This window comes from Panthera tigris, chromosome A2 (assembly GCF_018350195.1).
Source record: "Panthera tigris isolate Pti1 chromosome A2, P.tigris_Pti1_mat1.1, whole genome shotgun sequence".
Taxonomy (NCBI): domain Eukaryota; kingdom Metazoa; phylum Chordata; class Mammalia; order Carnivora; family Felidae; genus Panthera; species Panthera tigris.
The window spans coordinates 21,198,034-21,215,579 of NC_056661.1; the positions used below are offsets into that span (position 1 = coordinate 21,198,034).

The following is a 17,546-nucleotide window of genomic DNA, read 5'->3' on the forward strand; positions in this document are numbered from 1 at the left end:
TTTTCAATGAGGGGCTTGTGTGCTCCAGTACGATGCTGTTCCTCTATACAACATACTGGTTAAGAGCACTGGCTCTAGAATCAGAAAGACTAGAGTCTGTACCCTGGTTATCTTTTAGTAGTTCTGAGAACTTGTGCAAGTTCTCACCTATAAACCATGATAATAATATTTTACAAGTTTGAACAGTATGAAGAAAGTACTTGGCAACACATCTAACATATAGTACGAAATAAATATGGGCTTTTATTATATGCTAAGTAACTTTTAAAAGATGACTATGATAAACCAAACGAAATCTGGAGAGTTACCTCATTTTAAAAAGAACCCTTCTTTTTTAGCCATGACTAATTTACATTCTTTAATTCAGGATGTTGTGCTGTGTTCTTAATGGCTCTGCTCTCTGAGGTGAAAAGTTTGCCTTCAACTTCAGCTTGGCATTAACAACCACGAATGAACCTAAATCTTTAGTTAACTCAATGTACTAGTTTCCTAGAGCTGCTGTAAAAAGCTACTACAAACTTAATGGCTTAAAACAACACAAATTTATTATTTTACAGAAGTCCAAAATGGGTCTTGCAGGGCTAAAAATCAAGATGTTGGTGTTCCTCCTGGAGGTTCTAGGGAAGAATCCATTCTTCACCTTTTCTAGCTTCTAGAGGCTGCCTAAATTTATTGGCTTGTAGCCCTCTTCCTCCATCTTCAAAAGTCAGGAGTGTAGCATCTTCAAATCTCTCTCTGACTCTGACTCTTCTGTCTCCCTCCTCTCTGTTTAAGGACTCTTGTGATTACACCGAGCCCATCTAGATAATCCAGGATAATGTCTCCAAGTCAGAGTCAGTTGGTTAACAATTTAATTTCTTTCTAGCATGTAATCTAACATATTTATAGGTTCTAGGGATTGAAACATGGACATATCTGGGGACCATCATTCTGTCTACCACACTTCTGTATGTTTCAAAACAAATAACTTCAACTTCCTGAGTTAGAAGGGAATAGTGATGTTATCTTGATAGCAAGAGAAGAAGGAAGTTCTAGTCAGGGAGAACATAGCTTCTAAAGGGAGGTGTGTGCAATGTGCATACTAGGCCAGCAATTTTTTTTGTTTGTTTCACTGGACTACAGAAGTCAAGCCCAAGAATATGGGGACAAAGCAAAAAAGCAAGATGAAAACAATGTGCGCTCTCTGTATACTTTGAAAAATTTACTTCTTTTAATGATAACAGCTATAACTTTAATGTTACCTTAAATGCTATAAATAAATTTTAAAAATATGCTTCACTCTCAAGAACTAGAGAAAGAACATAAGCCCCAAACCAGCAGGAGGAAGGAAATGATATATAGAGATAAAAGAAAACAAAAAATAGAAAAACATAAAAATCAATTAAAGCTAAGAGTCAGTTTTTTGAAAGGATCAATATAATGGACAAACCCTTATCCAGATGAACTAAGAAAAAGAGAAGACATAAAAAAAATCAGAAATGCCATTAAAACCAATGCCACAGAAATAAAAAGGATTATAAAAGAATACTATGAATAACTGTATGCCAATAAACTGGATAACTTAGAAGAAAGGGATAAATTCCTAGGAACATAAAACCTACCAAGACTGGATATGAAGAAACAGAAAATCTGAATAGACCTATGACTATTATGAAAATTGAACCAGTAACCAAAAATCTTCCGGCAAAACCACTGGGTATTTACCCAAAAAATACAAAAACGGTAATTCAATGGGATACATACACTTCTACGTTTACTGCAGCATTATTTTATAACAGCCAAATATGGAAGTAACCCAAGAGTCCACTGATAGATGAATGGATAAAGAAGACATGGTATATATGTACAATGGAATATTATTCAGCCATAAGAAAGAAATCTTGCCTGTCGTAACAACGCGGATAGAGCAGGAGACTATAATGCTAAGTCAAATTAAGTTAGAGAAAGACAAATACCATATGATTTCATTCATATGTGGAATTCAAGAGGTAAAACAAGCAAAGGAAAAAAAAGAGGCAAACCAAGAAAGAGACTCTTAACAAACTGAAGAACTGAAGGTTACCAGAATGGAGGTGTGTGGCTGGGGGTGGGCATACTAGGTGATGGGGATTAAAGAGTACACTTATCGTGATGAACACTGAGTAATGTACAGAACTGTTTAACCACTATATCGCACACCTGAAACTAATATTACACTGTATACTAACTATACTGGAATTTAAAATTTTAATTAAAAAAAAAAAAAAAAAAAAAAAAAAACAACTCCCAGAAAAGTCCTGGACCTAATGGCTTTATTGGTGAATTCTACCAAACATTTAAAGAACATTAATCCTTCTCAAACTTTCCCCAAAAAATTGGAGGAAAAATTCACTTATTTTGTGAGGCCAGCAATACCCTCATACCAAAGCCAAAAGACACTATAAGGAAAGTATAGACCAATGTCCCTTATGAACACTGATAAAAATTCCTCAACAAAATACTAGCAAAATGAAGTCAGCAGCATATTAAAAGGATAATACACCATAAACAAGTGGGATTTATTCCTGGAATTCAAGGATGATTCAACCTATGAAAATTGTTAAAAGTAACTCGTCACAGTAACAAATGAAGGAAAATAACCTCATGATCATCTCAATTGATGCAAAAAAAGAATCTGACAAAATTCATGATAAAAACTCTCAACAAATTAGGTATAGATGGAAAGTACCTCAACATAATAAAGACCATATATGAAAAGCACACAACTGCCATCATACTCAAAATCATGAAAGACTGAAAGCTTTTCCTCTAAGTTGAGGAAAAAAAACAAGGATGTTTGCTCTCACCACTTCTTTTCAGCACATTACTGGAAGTCCAAACCAAAACAATTAGGCAACAAAAAGAAAAGCTCTCCTAATTGAAGAGGAAGAAGTAAAATTATCTCTGTTCACAGGTAACATGATCTCACATGCAAAAAACTTAAAGATTAAAAAAAAAAAAAAAAGTAGAATGAGTGAATCTGCAGTTTCATTATACAAAATTACCACATGCAAAAATCCATTGCATTTCTATACACTAAGACTGAACAATCCAAAAAGGAAATTAGGAAAACAATTCAACTTTAATACCATCAAAACAAAAAACAAAACAAAAAAACTTATGAATAAACCTAACCAACAAGTTGAAAAACTTGTACACTGAAAACTACACATTTCTGTAAGAAATTAAAGACATAAATAAATGGAAAGATATCCCATGTTCATGGATTAGTAAACTTAAGTACTGTTAAAATACCAATACTACCCAAAGCTATCTACAAATTCAACGTAATGCCTATCAAAATTCCCACAGCATTTTTTACAGAAACAGAAAAATCCATCCTGAAATTCACATGGTATCTCAAAGAGCCCCAAATAGCCAAAACTATCCTGAAAAGGAAGAACAAAGTTGGAAGACTGTATTAGGGTTTTTCAGAGAAACAAAACCAACAGGAGATACACACACACACACACACACACACACACACACACACACACGTATGTTATAGGAATTGGCTCATGAGATTATAGAGGCCAAGAAGCCCAGGATCTGCCATCTGCCAGTCAGAGAACCAGAAAAGTCAGTGGTATGTATAATTCAGTATGAGTCTGAAGGCCCAAGAACCAGGAGCTCTGAGATCTAAAGGCAGGAGGAAATGGATGTCTCAGCTCAGAGAGCACTAATTCATCCTTCCTTCCCCCTTTTGTTCTATTCAAGGCCTCAGGGCATTGGATGATACCCAACTGCGCAGGTTAAGGCCATCTTCTTTACTCAGTCTACCTATTCAGATGCTAACCTCTTCCAGAGACATCCCTATAGACGCACTCAGAAATGCTTCCCCAGCTATGTGGCCATGCCTTAGACCAGCCAAGCTGACACATAGAATTAACCATCACAATGACTCACACTTTTGATTTCAAAACTTACTACAAAACTACAAGTGTAGCAAGGATATGGAGAAATTGGAACCTTTGTACATCGTTAGTGGGAATGTAAAATGGTACAGTGATGTGGAAAACAGTATGGTAGCTGCTCAAAAAATTAAAAATAGAATTACTATAAGATCCAGAGATGCCACTTCTGGGAATATATCCAAAAGAACTGAAAGCAGCATCAGAGGTATTTACACACCCATGTTCACTGCAGCATTATTCACAATAGCCAAGAGGTGAAAGCAACCCAAGTGTTTATCAATGGATAAATGGACAAACAAAAGACAGTATATCCATACAATGGAGTATTATTCTGCCTTTAAAAAGAAGAAAATCCTATCACATGCTACAACATGGATGACCATTAAAAACATTATACTAAGTTAAAGAAGCTAGTCACAAAAGACAAATATTGTATGATTCCACTTACATAAAATCCCTAACATAGTTAAATTTAGAAAAACAAAGTGTAATGGTGGCTGTCAGGGGCTGGGGGCAGGAGGAGAGGCACTGGGAGTTCTCTAATGGGTACAGAGTTTGAATTTTGCATTATGAAAAAGTTTTGTAGATCTGTTGTACACGCATGTGAATAAAAAACACTCAATGAACTGCTGCTGTCCACTTAAAAATGTAAAATGCATAAATTTTACGTTGTGTATTTTACAATAAATTTTTTTTTAAATATGCTTCACTGCATCTTGACAACTAAAACTAAAATGGGGACTCCAGTTATCATTTAAGCCATTCCTTCTAAAAAAACTCAACTACCAAACACCATAAACATGGACCCAGGACCAAATCCCTCCCATTCACCTTCCAACTCACCTTCGCTTTGGTGCCCTAATGAAGAGCTCACAGAGTAGCCTGCCCTGCTCATCCTTATAGTCTCGAATGGTGTTGTAGAGTTCATGGCACACAGCAATCTACACATATGAAAAGATGAAAAAAATCACCAGAAATGTGAAAACAGAGCCAGTGTAGGCATAAGGACTATCCTTAATAAAAAGAGACCCCTAAAAGGCAAGCAGAGAAAATGGACAAATCCCCAAGTTCCCACATAGGATCCCAGGTCTGAAATGTGCTGACATGACAGTATCTCCTTATTTAAAATAATTTAACTTTGGCGCCTGGGTGGTTCAGTCAGCTGAGCATCCAACTTCAGCTCAGGTCATGATCTTACAGTTTGTAAGTTCAAGCCCCACATCAGGCTCACTGCTATCATCCCAGAACCTGCTTCAGATCCTCTATCCCTGTCTCTCTGCCCTTCTCCCCCCTCTCAAAAATTTAAAAAAAACATTAAAAATTTTTTTAATAATTTAACTTCATGGGGTGCCTGGGTGGCTCAGTCGGTTGAGCGTCCAACTCCTGATGTTGGCTCAGGTCATGATCCCACAGTGGTGGGACTGAGCCCCGTATTGGGCTCCACACTGAGCATGGAACCTGCTTGGGATTCTCTCACTCTCTCTCTCTCTCAAAATAAATAAACATTTTTAAAAATAAAATAAAATAACTTATTAAACATTTTGGTGTCTTTCATCAGATTTATGCTATTGGTGACTATTCTTTTAAGCTAAATCAGTTTATATCACTTTCTTGCTTAAAATCATCCAAAAGAGGGGCTTCTTACTAATCAGAGAATAAAATCTAAATTTGTAATAATGACCACAGAGTAGGTAAGCTAACTACATACTGTGGCTGGGCAGACTCTGCTAGTCTCCTTCTCCCTCTTGACTATTGTTCTGTAATCACAACACAACAAACCCATTCCTGACCTAGTTCTTCTGCATTGGGTCCCTCCTCCCTGGAACACCCTTCCCCAGTATTCTGTGGGGCCAGTGCCTTCCAATCGCAAAGAAATGCCTCAAGGTTTGGACCCAAGAAGCCCAAATCAGCCAAACTCTTCTTCTTAACACTTAATATTAGTTGGGAGTACTTTATTATCTATTTGTTCATCTGTTTACATTCTGCTTCTGCTGCACTAGAATCTAAGCTCCATGTGAAAACTGGCTTGTCCTACACATGGCTATATCCCAACCATCAGAATAGTGAGTGCCTAGCACATGACAAGCACAAAGTTATTTGAATGAACGTATAATGCAAATACCAACATTTTAAAATTTTTTGTCAAAAGGTACAAACTTCTGGTTATTATAAATAAGTACTAGGAATATAAAGTACAACATGGTAACTATAGTTAATACTCCTATACTGTATATTTTAAAGTTGCCACAAGAGTAGATCCTAAGAGTTCTCATCACAAGGAAAAAAACCATTTTTTTTGGTCATCTATATGATACAATAGACGTTAAACTAATTGTGGCAATCATTTCACAAAATATATGTCAAATCATTATAGTGTACACCCTGAACTTATATGGTGCTGTCAATTACATCTCAATAAAATTACAAAACAAATTTGTACATATTTCTATTTCATTGTCTGCCATTCTCTGGCCTGTTGAATTGCTAACCCATTTGGTTATTTTTAATTAGAATTAAGGTAAGTGCTTCAGCAGATTACACTCTTAGAAAAACATGTTTTCATCAAAACAGGAATCACTTTATGCAAATTTCCCATTCTAAATGTATTCAGAGAAATTACTTTTCTTGAGAGCTCTTGAATACTAATTTTTTAAGTGCATTATTGAATTATACCTGACATACAATATCATATGTACAACAATGATTCAATAAACCTACACATTATTCACTGCTCATTACAGTAAGTGTAGTTACTATCTGTCACCACATAATGTTATTACAACACTGCTGACTGTATTCTCTGTGCTGTGCTTTTCATCTCTGTGACTTTTTTTATTCTGTAACTGGAAGTTTATACCTCTTAATCCCCTTAAATAGGATAACCTATTTTACCCACCCACACCCACCCACCATTATTTCTTAACACTGAATTACACTATTACTGTTAAGATTGTTAGCTACATTAGGAAAGAGATTAGGAATATCTAGCCAGAGGAGAAAGAAGTGGTGAGGCCTGGATCTTAACTGCTTATCCTTAAAGGAAGAGCAGGAAAAGCAGGCAGAAGCTGTGGTGCCAGTTACTCACAGGATCTACAGTCGGAAGATTGGAAAGTCTCCTCCTTTTCCTGCTTGGGCCTGGTGTGGATACAGAATGGTGCCCGTCATCAAAGTCCCCGCTGACACTACTAGAAGGGGAGGTAGCTCGTCTTCTCTTGGAACCCATGGAATCCAACTTCTTCTATAAGAAATAATCAGCCATGTTCTTATACTTAAATTTAGACACTGCCACCAAGCCCTCAGCTAGCCACCTGCTACCAAGATTCGGGTTCACTTAGGAGGATATTTTAACTCTTGTAAAGAAACTTAACTGTCAAGTTTTTTCAGGGGAAATGCTGGACCTTGTTGGCTTTAGCCCCTTCACTTACCAGAATGCTACACTTTCAATTCAGATAGGACAAATTCAACAAAAGTAGATCCATTTATGTATCACCAATTTTGAATGACCCAATCACGTCTGGCTCCAAATTTACTCCTCACTGGATTTTAAAAACCTGCATGTAGTGCAGTGCAAGCCCCTAAGGCAGCCAGACAGGTCATGGGGACAGAAACCCCAAGGCAATCACCTCTGGAGTCAGCAGCTTCATCTGTTTTCCCCAGTGTGTCTTACAATTATGATCATTTTCCAGGTGGGCCATGATATGGAAAAAATAGAAATCAGTGCTTGAGGAAAATGAGCAGTGGCAGTGTAGAGGGCAGAGGACAATGAATCTTCCAGCATTTTAGATGAACTCTAAGAATAATGCACTGAAAATGAATTTTCTCCACTCATTAAAGAAGGCCACAACACACATTCCTGGAAAACACTTAATGTGACTTACCACACCTATGTCAAAGAAGTAAAACTGCTTTGAAACTTTTCTGTCAATCAGACTGATCTGCTTTTCAGTCAGTCATATGAGGTATTCTATGCTCATGAATCTTGAAATCATAGCTTTAAGTTTCAACAGATAATTTGGAACAGTACCTCAGAAGTGAACTTTTAGGTCCTACTTGGCCTTTCAGAAGCACATACATATTTGTTCTTGGGTTTAGGTAGGCTGTCTAGTAACTAATATTAACACGACTTTACTAATGTATACATTTGATGGTAACACAAAAAATGCAACCGTTAAAATGATCTGCTACAGCTACAGGGGAAAGGTATATGCCTGAGAAGGTTCTATAATGCTTGTACAATTTAACAATAGTATGAAATAGTATACTATGATTTCAAAGATCTTTCTCTAAAGCTAAAAGAAAAACCTGATCCCAGTTTCACTCATCAACGTTCAACTTCAGTAAACTAAGACACAATCAGCTGAAAGAATGGGTTGCCAGTAGGTATGGAGAAAAAATTGGGCATCTTCAGGGAACAGAAAGGAGGGGCAAAACCAACCAAAAAAAAAAAAAAAAATTCTGATTACCAACTAAGAAGCAAGAGGAATCCCCTATGTCTTCCTCTGAAATACCGTCCACATGGTATTTAAAAACAGCCTACCATGACGATATTCCCTCCTCTAGGCTTTGGTTTGTTATGAGGTATATTAGTTTGCAATTGGCTACAAGTGGCTAAAAGGTTCAACGGGCTTATGCCAAGGACAGCCAGGTTTTGTTGATTTTCTTTTATTTATAATAGGCTGATCAACTGGCCTTAATTCATTAAGATGAAGAAACTAAGGACCAAACCTAATTAAACAAGCTATGACAAGGACACAAGTGAATTTGATGAAAACAAGGAGGGACTCTTTATGGAAAGGATAACAAAATTCAAGAAAAGTGGAAGGCAAAAGGCAGGGAAGGACAGAAAAGAGAAAAGGTGTAGATGATCAGTAATTTACCAGCTTTACCAGAGCACAACCAGCGCCTCGAAAAGCCAGTCTCCTCATTATGTCTGAAGGCCAAGTGAAGCCAGTGGGAGAAGGCAGGGCTTTAGAAGTGCTGATTCAGTGTTAATATATTCAAAACTGAAAGAGAAGAACAAAGCAGAGAAAGGGGAAATAAAAAAAAAAAAAGGTCAGAAGGAATAAAAATGAGTACGAATAGATAGAAAACATTAAAGTAGAACTGCTAAAGAAAGATAAGAGAACTGGAAAACAGGCATATCAGTTCTCTTGAGCCAAACTGCTGCAAAGGCTCAGGCACTAACAGTACCTGACATTTCTTTCCATTTTAAAACCAAATGCTTTTCATATACTTAAAGAAGGCTCACTGAGATTCCACTTTACTCACATGGAATGACTGTCAATTCCAGGAATGAAGCATGCCTGCCCAAATGCCCCCTAGTCAATAAGAGCAGAGTTCAATCACAGAGCTGGAATGGAGAGTGAACACATGTGGAAGGCTCACATGTGACCCCAAGTGTTGGCAAGCTGGAACAAACCAAGAATGACCCATGTGAGCAGAGTCTGGAAAACTCCTCCCCCCCTAAAAAAAAAAAAAAATTCAGAGAAAGACATTTCTTTCCAAAAGTCCTATCAGCATTGGAAAGACACCACACACAAGTTTAGAAAGATTAAAAACAAAACCTTCAATCATTTTGGCAGGTCATAATTATCTTCATAAATAATCCAGTGAAAAGCAAATGACCAAAAAAAAGTAAATCATTGGTGTGTATACCAGTTTAGACCACACAATATCCAAAACTCCTTAAACCATTCACTTTCTCTGGTAAAACAAGAAAAAGATGCAACTTAAGGGTAATTTTCAATTATTTTCTTATTCAACGGACACATTTTTAAACGTAGTTTGGAAGTTGGCAAGAGAGGCAATGTGACTTGGCAGGTGGGAGAGGTAACAGGACTTGAACTGAGAAGACCACAATGTGAGTTTCAAGTCGGCCACCTTAAATTATCTGTTTGATGTTGCTTGAGTCACAACCTCTCAGATCTGGTTCTTCACTTCTAAAATGAGAGCAGTCAGGTGTACATATCTCCTTTAGATTATTGGGACTGTGAAACGTACATGAAATCACTTTGAAACTTCAAAGCACAACAAAGAAGTTTCAACTGTAGGATTACATGCTCCCTGGGAACAGGAAGAACATTTTATTCATCTTTGTAGCACTGGCTTATAAAATAGTATTTGGCATAGCGTGAAAGATCAATTCATCTTTTTAATAAATGTGTTAAAAGTATACGTAAGTGGGACATTTAGAAAAGTTTGTGCAATTTAAAAAGATTGTGAGCATCCCTTCAGCAATTCTTTTCCCATAAAGAGGAAAGACATCATGAAGCTCGGTTAGAAATTTTAAAATGGCACTGATCACAGTCACATGTCCAAAAGTCTGGCAACCAATAAATTACAGTGGACACTAAAGAATAACTTTGTAATGTGCAACTGGGAAAATATTTACTCATTATAACCATATGGTGTATTCTGACAGTTTATAAACTTTTAGTACTCTCCTTTATTTCTCATGATACTCAGTATCATAATGCATGATTAAAATAAGAATCTTGGAGAACAGGATTCAAAGGGGGAAAAAAAACCTTACAATCCTTTCTAGAAAAAACCATCCTTAACACTGGCATTCAGTTTTCTGTATTTATTCTATGCTTTATTTACCTTTTTTAACAAAAGTGTTAAACCATATGTATTATTTTGCAACTTGTGTTTTAACTTGGGATTCTTCCGAGTCAACAATCTTCCACGTAATGTTTGATGGCTTGATAATAGCCTATCATATACACATATACCACAATTTACTAATCTTGGGGTTTGGGATAGAATATTAATATTTGAGGTATTTTGTAGACCCCCAAATCAAAGGAAACAATCAAGGCCCTTCCATTTATCCACACACATATTTGTTACTGTTTTAATTGGAAGTATTTCTTCAAAAGATACTTTCTAATCTTCCTTTGAATCTTAAAATACTACAATACGTTAGCAAGTAATAAAGCAAAACCATACTACTCTTCATGGGGAAAAAAATCACCTCAAAATCATTTTTGAGGAGTCCTAGTTCTTTGGAAAATAAGTTGATAAGAATGTTTTATTCCAACATGTTTCTCTAACTATAGCAATAATTTCTGTATCTGTTTATAATACCGTGTATTTGCCATTTTTCAGTATTTCTTCTACATTTTGCCAATCTTTCTTCATTAAATCACCAAACCTGCCCTATCACAACAAAACTACGCTTCTCTTAGAGTAAAATATTTTAAGAGGTGGACAATTAAAAACCAGGAAACGTACACAGTTTTAAAAGCTTATTTTTTGTGGTGTTACATATAAATAAGATACTTAAATATCTAGCCTTTACTATAAATACAAGTCCCACTGATACAACATTCAGTCTTAACACAGTCATCTGTAAAACGGAAAAAAAAAAAATCACTAGTTGAGTTTGCGTCCGAACCGACAAGAAACAACAAAAAAAGGAGGCCCTGACCTGCGGAAGAAATGAAAGACTTTCCGGACCTGTCACTGGTACGGGGACTAAGGGAAACGTTGACAGCTTTGAAGCTGCCCGCGACGAGCGCTCGGCCAGCGGCTGGGGCGGGAAAGAAGCGGAGTTTCCGGGCCGCGGCGCGCCTTTGTCCCGGCCGGCAGGTGCGGCAAGGCGGCCGGGCCGTCCCGACGCCCGCCGCCGAGCCCCGCCCCGCGCGCCTGGCCCGACCGGCGCGTCCCCACGGCTGGGGCGGGGCCTCCGCTGCTGCTCCCGCCCGCCGGGGCCCACACAAAGGCCCGGCAGCCGGCCGAGTGGGAGCGGCCCCACCCGCCCCGGGCCCGGCCTTACCCAGCCGCTTCGCCGTCTGCAGCCCCGGCCGCGGTCGCCGACCGCCACGCCCCGCCCCGTGGCCGCCACGGCTGCTGCTATTGCTCCTCCGGCTGCGGCCGCTGCCGTCGCTCCAGCACCCGCCGCCCTCACCACCCTCACCCCTCCCGGTGCCGCCGCAAAACCAGTCCCGCGGCCGCCAAGCGAACCCGGCTCCGCACGACACTGCGTGCGCGCGCACGCGGGCGGACGGCGGCGCTGTTTACGGCGGTAGCGTCAGTGCGTGTTGCTCGCGCTTGTCCGCAGTTCACACGTGGCTGTGTCGGAGGCGCGTTGTAGCTTCTGCCGCTGCTTCCTTTCCCGCTACCAGGATGAAGCGACCGAGTGAGTGGGGTCGGGAAGCGGGTATGGAGGGGCTTCTGTCTCTGTTGGCCGATGCACCACCAGGGCGCTCCTCTACGGGAATGGGAGAGCCTGCGGGTAGGCCGTCGCGCTGGTCCCTGGTAGTAGAACCAAGAGCGGGAAGGCCCCACGTTAACCGTGGGCCTGTTCTGTTGTACGAAACGAAGACAAAAGTGGAGACTAGGCAAGGAAACTGAGTCTGAACCATGTTTCGGGCCCGGCGTTTTCCCTTCCATGACCACGTTCAGTCTGGCCCTGGTGAGGTCCGAGAGCCGCCTCTGAAACCCACTGTTTGCTCCTAATTTGTAATTCATGGTGTTTGACCAGAAGTGGCTGCTGTTTGGGGTCTCATGTGCTCCTGTGCGCAACCCGTCTATATGAGAAGAGTGGGAGCAAGGAAGCTGGGCTCTGCTCCGGACCTGTTGAGTCTACTTTTCTAGGATTTTAGAGTGGTGTATGTTTATTATCCGCCACATATGATACTTAAATTAAGTTTGAGAGTTAATTAACTACTTAATAGGAAAAGGGATATGATTCTAGAGCACAGTCACTAAAAACGAAACAAATTGATCATTTGTGCCTAATCCTTTTGTGACCGGTTTCTTTGTAGAGTTAAAGAAAGCAAGTAAACGCATGACCTGCCATAAGCGGTATAAAATCCAAAAAAAGGTAAGTCCAGTGCTTAGGAGAACTGTATTAAGTATAATCCTAACGTGATTTCTGCTCCACCTCTCCTCCACTAGGAGGTCTGGATTAATAGGATTTCACCTCATGAAACTGAAGTTAAATAGACTGTCCATGGGTACAAGTTCTTAGGCATCAGGAATATGGCTGTGGGAAAGTGCAGTAATTTGGTGATAAGAAAGTCTGTAAACTCTGATCAGTATGTTAACCCTTGCAGAGAATCTTCTGGTGACATTTTTTTTTGCTACAGCTTTTCTAGGTTATTTAACAGGCATAACTAACTTTAGCCAGATTGGCTAGTAAATTTCATAAACTAATAAAAATTTTTATTATGATAGGTTCGAGAGCACCATCGAAAATTGAGGAAGGAGGCCAAAAAACAGGGTCGCAGAAAGCCTAGAAAAGACCCAGGAGTTCCAAACAGTGCTCCCTTTAAAGAGGCTCTTCTTCGGGAAGCTGAGCTAAGGAAACAGCGAGTAAGATATGTTAGCTGAAACTTTGAACAAGTGATGTGTGGGTATGTGTATTTTTTGAAAGTAAAGTAATACCAAGTTGCTTTGGCTCACCCTTTTCTCTTATGACTTGGATACAGCTTGAAGAACTAAAACAGCAGCAGAAACTCGATAGGCAGAAAGAACAGGAAAAGAAAAGGAAACTTGAAACTAACCCTGGTGTTAAGGCATCTAACTTGGAACCTGTGAACGAGGTATGATCAAGTGTCTTTGTGAATGAGAGTTCTATTGTAGAAGCAAAAGTACAGACTTAGGGCAGGGGCTGTTGTACCTCCTGGGCAGAAAAAGACCATTCTCACTCTGTTTTACCTATAGAAGTAACAATTGCAGTGCTCCTAATTAGCCATGGAAAGTGGAGAAAGACGTTACAACTGAACTGCTAATTTTGTGTCTTTTTTCCTTTGTTTTTTTATCTTGTAGGAATTTGGGCAGCATAAAGCTAAGAACAAAGCCAAGGCAGGCAAACAGAATCCAAAGAAGTTGTATTGTCAGGAACTTAAAAAGGTATTTTAGTCTAGGCTAGTGTGTAAAAATGGTAATGAGGTTGGAAAAGACTAGAGTCATTCTTTTTTCCTGTTACCAACCCTGAAAAGGTGGAAGTGGAATTCACTTGAGCTAGAAAAATTTTTCAGAAAGTTGGCTTATCCTATTTGTTTATTGTGGCTTATTCTATTTACAGCCTTTTCTGTTTAGCTAAAGGAAATATTCTTGTGTTTTAAATTTTTTGCACAGGAACAGTTTCCTATGAGCATGATTTACAAAAGTGGTACTTTGTGTTAAAGTAACATGATGATATAGCACATTTTAAAATAGAGTAAAACATGGGGTGCTTAGGTGACTCATTCAGTTAAGCATCCATGGTTGTTCCAGCTCAGGTCATGATCTCATGGTTCGTGCGATTGAGTCCCACATCCATGTTGTTAGCATGGAGCCTGCTTAGGATTTTCTCTCTCCCTCTCTCTCTGCCCCTCCCCCAACATGTGGGCACTTACACTCTCAAAAATAAAACTTAATAGAGAAAAATACATTATAGCAAGCAGTGTGGAAAAAGTCTTTAAAATACTCTTGTTGGAAGTATTGTGTGACCTCCTAAGTGAAGGAGGTCAAGGGAGTGTCTTGGCATAGCTGCTCCCCAGAACTCCCATCCCCAATGCCCATTTTCCTAAGCTCACTCCCCTCTGTGAATAGAACATGACTGCTGCTCAGCAGTCTTGGCAGGGCCACAGGGGCCTATCAAACTACATAATTCACTATGGGAGGGTAATATGTTCAAGACAGTGGGGTATTTCCACTTTGATGAGAGACCAGAGGCTGCCAAGCAAACTTGTGTTTCACTTTCCTATGAGAAATGATATGTGAACATCCTTCATGCCAAAGTGAAGACAAAAGATCCAACTTTGAGTTGCAAAGTGGAAAACGCCAGTATACTTGTATGGAGGGTGTTGCCAGACAGAGTAAGGGATGCTCCTCTGATAGTTTCTGCCTTGACAGGTGATTGAAGCCTCAGATGTTGTGCTGGAGGTGTTGGATGCCAGAGATCCTCTTGGTTGCAGGTGTCCCCAGGTAGAAGAGGCCATTGTCCAGGGTCGACAGAAAAAGCTGGTACTTGTATTAAATAAATCAGGTGAGCAAAAGGGATGTTTTATGTTCCATATGCACTAGTGAGGTATGAGGAGAACCTGTGAGCAGTCTGATTTTTACTGAGGACTGTTAAGATCCAACTCTGATCTCAGTAAAGCCAGTGCATATGGTCTTGTTGCCAAAGACAGTGCTGGGCAATGGGGTGGAGGTATTTTCTATGAGAGATCAATTGGTTTCAACTTTCTTTTTGACATTCATTACTTAGCACTTTGTCTTATTCAAGAGTGTAGGCTTCTGTACATAGCTTACTGTGCAGTATATTTCACATAGGAAGAGATGGCAATATGACAGTATTTATGTGAAGTGCAGGTACGTACGGGTTTGAGCATCAGGGCCAGGAAAACCCAGAACAGAGACTTGGGAAGCAGAAAGTAATATTGGGATCCACAGTTACTGCTGGGGCCAGTAAACATGGCTGATATGTGAGAGTAAATTTTGGAAACATAGCCCTAGAGTTAGTAGGGTAATGATCTACAGGTTGACTTAATTCTGAAGGGTGAGTAGTACAGAGGAGAATTGAAGAAATATAGAGGTATAGATACCAAAATCTGTTGAGATAAGGGCAGCATAGTGGGGAGCTTACCCTCTCCCCATCTTCCACTTAAATCTTTTTGAAAAAACTGAAGAGACAAACCAGAGTGAAATCCAGTTTATCAGATAGTGCATATTCCTATCAACAAAATTACCAAATTGGAGTATGTGTCTTATTCCTAATTCCTATTAGATTTGGTACCAAAGGAGAATTTGGAGAACTGGCTAAATTATTTGAAGAAGGAATTACCAACAGTGGTGTTCAGAGCCTCAACAAATCTGAAGGACAAGGGCAAGATAATCAAGGTACTCTTCACTGTTAGTGGTGGGAAGTATGGTTCTTTCAGATTTTGGATGGCTGAAATATGATGAGTGTACAAAATCTTGATTAAAAAATGAGAACTCATAAGATCCAACTCTGATTTCATCCAGAGATAATCTGAAAGATAATAGTGTGATTTTAATAGCTGAGTTCTGGAACCAGATTGCTTGGGTTTTATCTGGTGAGTTATCAGAAGTAAACTTGGAATTTTATTTAGCATTTGAAGTTAAAGAAGAGAGCTCCATTCAAAAATGAAGTCTGTGTTGGGAAAGAAGGCCTTTGGAAGCTTCTTAGAAGTTTTCAGGAGACTTACGGCAAAGCCATTCGGGTTGGAGTAATTGGTGAGTTTCAGTTCAACACATCTTACGTATTACCTCTTAAGTGCCGAGAATTTTTCCATGTTAACTGTGTGGGGTTGGTGCTTAATAAAGGGCTTGTTCAAACATTAGCTTCTTGCCCATTTCAGATGCACACAAAGAAACGTTAATTGCTGCCTATTTCAGTCTTTTGCCAGATGTGCACTGTAGGAAGTTGGCTTCTGAAAGCTCCCTAGTTTATTTGAATTAATCCTCCTACCCTTGATTTCTTGTGCAAGAAATGAAGATGCTAAGATTTGTCTTAGTGTTGAAATGAAGACACTCAGATCCAACTCTGATCTTGCTCTAAACATCAGGCAAACCTAAAATAAGGCAGTGGAAATTTGGTAATTACCAATATAATACATAATGCCTTTTGTTCTGTGGATTTCCCATTTGTAGGTTTCCCAAATGTGGGGAAAAGCAGCATCATCAATAGCTTGAAACAAGAACGGATATGTAATGTTGGTGTATCCATGGGGCTGACAAGGTAAAAGTGAGTTCTTACATAATTATAATATTTTATCATAGATGAGTCAATATTTTGTTTTCAATAGCTTAAGGAAGACCATTCTTTCTTTAGAGGTGTCAGTGAAAGGAACAGGGTTAGGTTAGTGCTAGGTTTAGGGAAGAATGGATTAGAGTGGAATAGCTCACATCTAGTTTGAAAGACAAGCAAATAGATTGAGGGGAGGGGAAATCTTTATGGCAGAGGAAACAGCATGCATTTAGGTCAACATATAGGCTATAACGTAGTGTTTCTTTTTAGAAGTAGATGGAGCACCGTTAGGGTTTCAGATAAAACACGAAGCGAATGATGATAAACTGGATCTGACAGACTGTGTGCTGAGTTTGTTCAATCCAACCCTGAGCTTCGCGTTGTCTCTCATCCTTCAGGTAAACCAGTGCTCCCATCAGTTACCATCCCTCTTGTTCTAGGTGCATGCAGGTTGTCACCTTGGACAAACAGATCACAGTCATAGACAGTCCAAGCTGCATCGTGTCTCCGCTTAACTCTGCCAGCACACTTGCTCTGAGGAGTCCAGCGAGTATTGAAATGGTGAAACCAGTAGAGGCCGCTAGCGCCATCTTGTCCCAGGCTGATGCTCGACAGGTATAAGAACCTCTTCCCTTGAGCTCCATTTTCTCTTTCATCATAAGCATTTAAGTGGGAGATTTTTCAAGGCTTTTTACACTGTATCAGATGAATGAAATTTTCAGTTTTCCTTTTTTTTTTTTTCTTAAGGTAGTACTGAAATTTACTGTCCCTGACTTTAAGAATCCTCTGGAATTTTTTACATTGCTTGCTCAGAGAAGAGGACTGCACCAAAAAGGTGGAAGCCCAAATGTAGAAGGTGCAGCCAAACTGATGTGGTCTGAGTGGACAGGGTAAGACTCCTTTCTCTT

General features: G+C 39.4%; 2 protein-coding genes and 3 non-coding genes across 22 annotated transcripts in view; 4 read left to right on the top strand and 1 right to left on the bottom strand.

Moving 5' to 3' along the window:
• PBRM1 (polybromo 1) overlaps positions 1-11,860 on the bottom strand; it is a 111,427-nt gene extending 99,567 nt beyond the window's left edge. For 7 of the 16 annotated variants that reach the window (XM_042979117.1, XM_042979115.1, XM_042979114.1 and 4 more), the window contains exons 1-4: positions 11,713-11,735; positions 8,810-8,935; positions 7,018-7,170; positions 4,776-4,873 (exon numbers count right to left, since the gene is read on the bottom strand). In XM_042979117.1, the coding sequence (XP_042835051.1) occupies positions 4,776-4,873; positions 7,018-7,170; positions 8,810-8,857 (299 nt within the window). In that variant the 5' untranslated portion in view covers positions 8,858-8,935; positions 11,713-11,735. Of the gene's footprint in view, positions 1-4,775; positions 4,874-7,017; positions 7,171-8,809; positions 8,936-9,200; positions 9,598-11,364; positions 11,531-11,712 lie in introns of those variants that run through there. The other 9 variants (XM_042979121.1, XM_042979120.1, XM_042979116.1 and 6 more) reach the window with 5 other exon arrangements.
• The window catches only part of GNL3 (G protein nucleolar 3), a 108,152-nt gene that overhangs the window by 84,465 nt on the left and 6,141 nt on the right, over positions 1-17,546 (top strand). For 2 of the 3 annotated variants that reach the window (XM_042979134.1, XM_007081916.2), the window contains exons 1-11: positions 11,962-12,075; positions 12,704-12,762; positions 13,116-13,253; positions 13,370-13,483; positions 13,710-13,793; positions 14,781-14,913; positions 15,655-15,767; positions 16,001-16,124; positions 16,542-16,629; positions 17,079-17,253; positions 17,386-17,528. In XM_042979134.1, the coding sequence (XP_042835068.1) occupies positions 12,063-12,075; positions 12,704-12,762; positions 13,116-13,253; positions 13,370-13,483; positions 13,710-13,793; positions 14,781-14,913; positions 15,655-15,767; positions 16,001-16,124; positions 16,542-16,629; positions 17,079-17,253; positions 17,386-17,528 (1,184 nt within the window). In that variant the 5' untranslated portion in view covers positions 11,962-12,062. Of the gene's footprint in view, positions 1-11,961; positions 12,076-12,703; positions 12,763-13,115; positions 13,254-13,369; positions 13,484-13,709; positions 13,794-14,780; positions 14,914-15,654; positions 15,768-16,000; positions 16,125-16,541; positions 16,630-17,078; positions 17,254-17,385; positions 17,529-17,546 lie in introns of those variants that run through there. The other variant, XM_042979135.1, reaches the window with a different exon arrangement.
• Positions 14,953-15,029, top strand: LOC122236822. The gene has a single exon (XR_006215069.1). It is a non-coding gene; the product is annotated as a small nucleolar RNA SNORD19 (small nucleolar RNA).
• On the top strand, positions 15,814-15,895 carry LOC122236831. The gene has a single exon (XR_006215078.1). It is a non-coding gene; the product is annotated as a small nucleolar RNA SNORD19B (small nucleolar RNA).
• LOC122236823 lies at positions 16,942-17,020 on the top strand. The gene has a single exon (XR_006215070.1). It is a non-coding gene; the product is annotated as a small nucleolar RNA SNORD69 (small nucleolar RNA).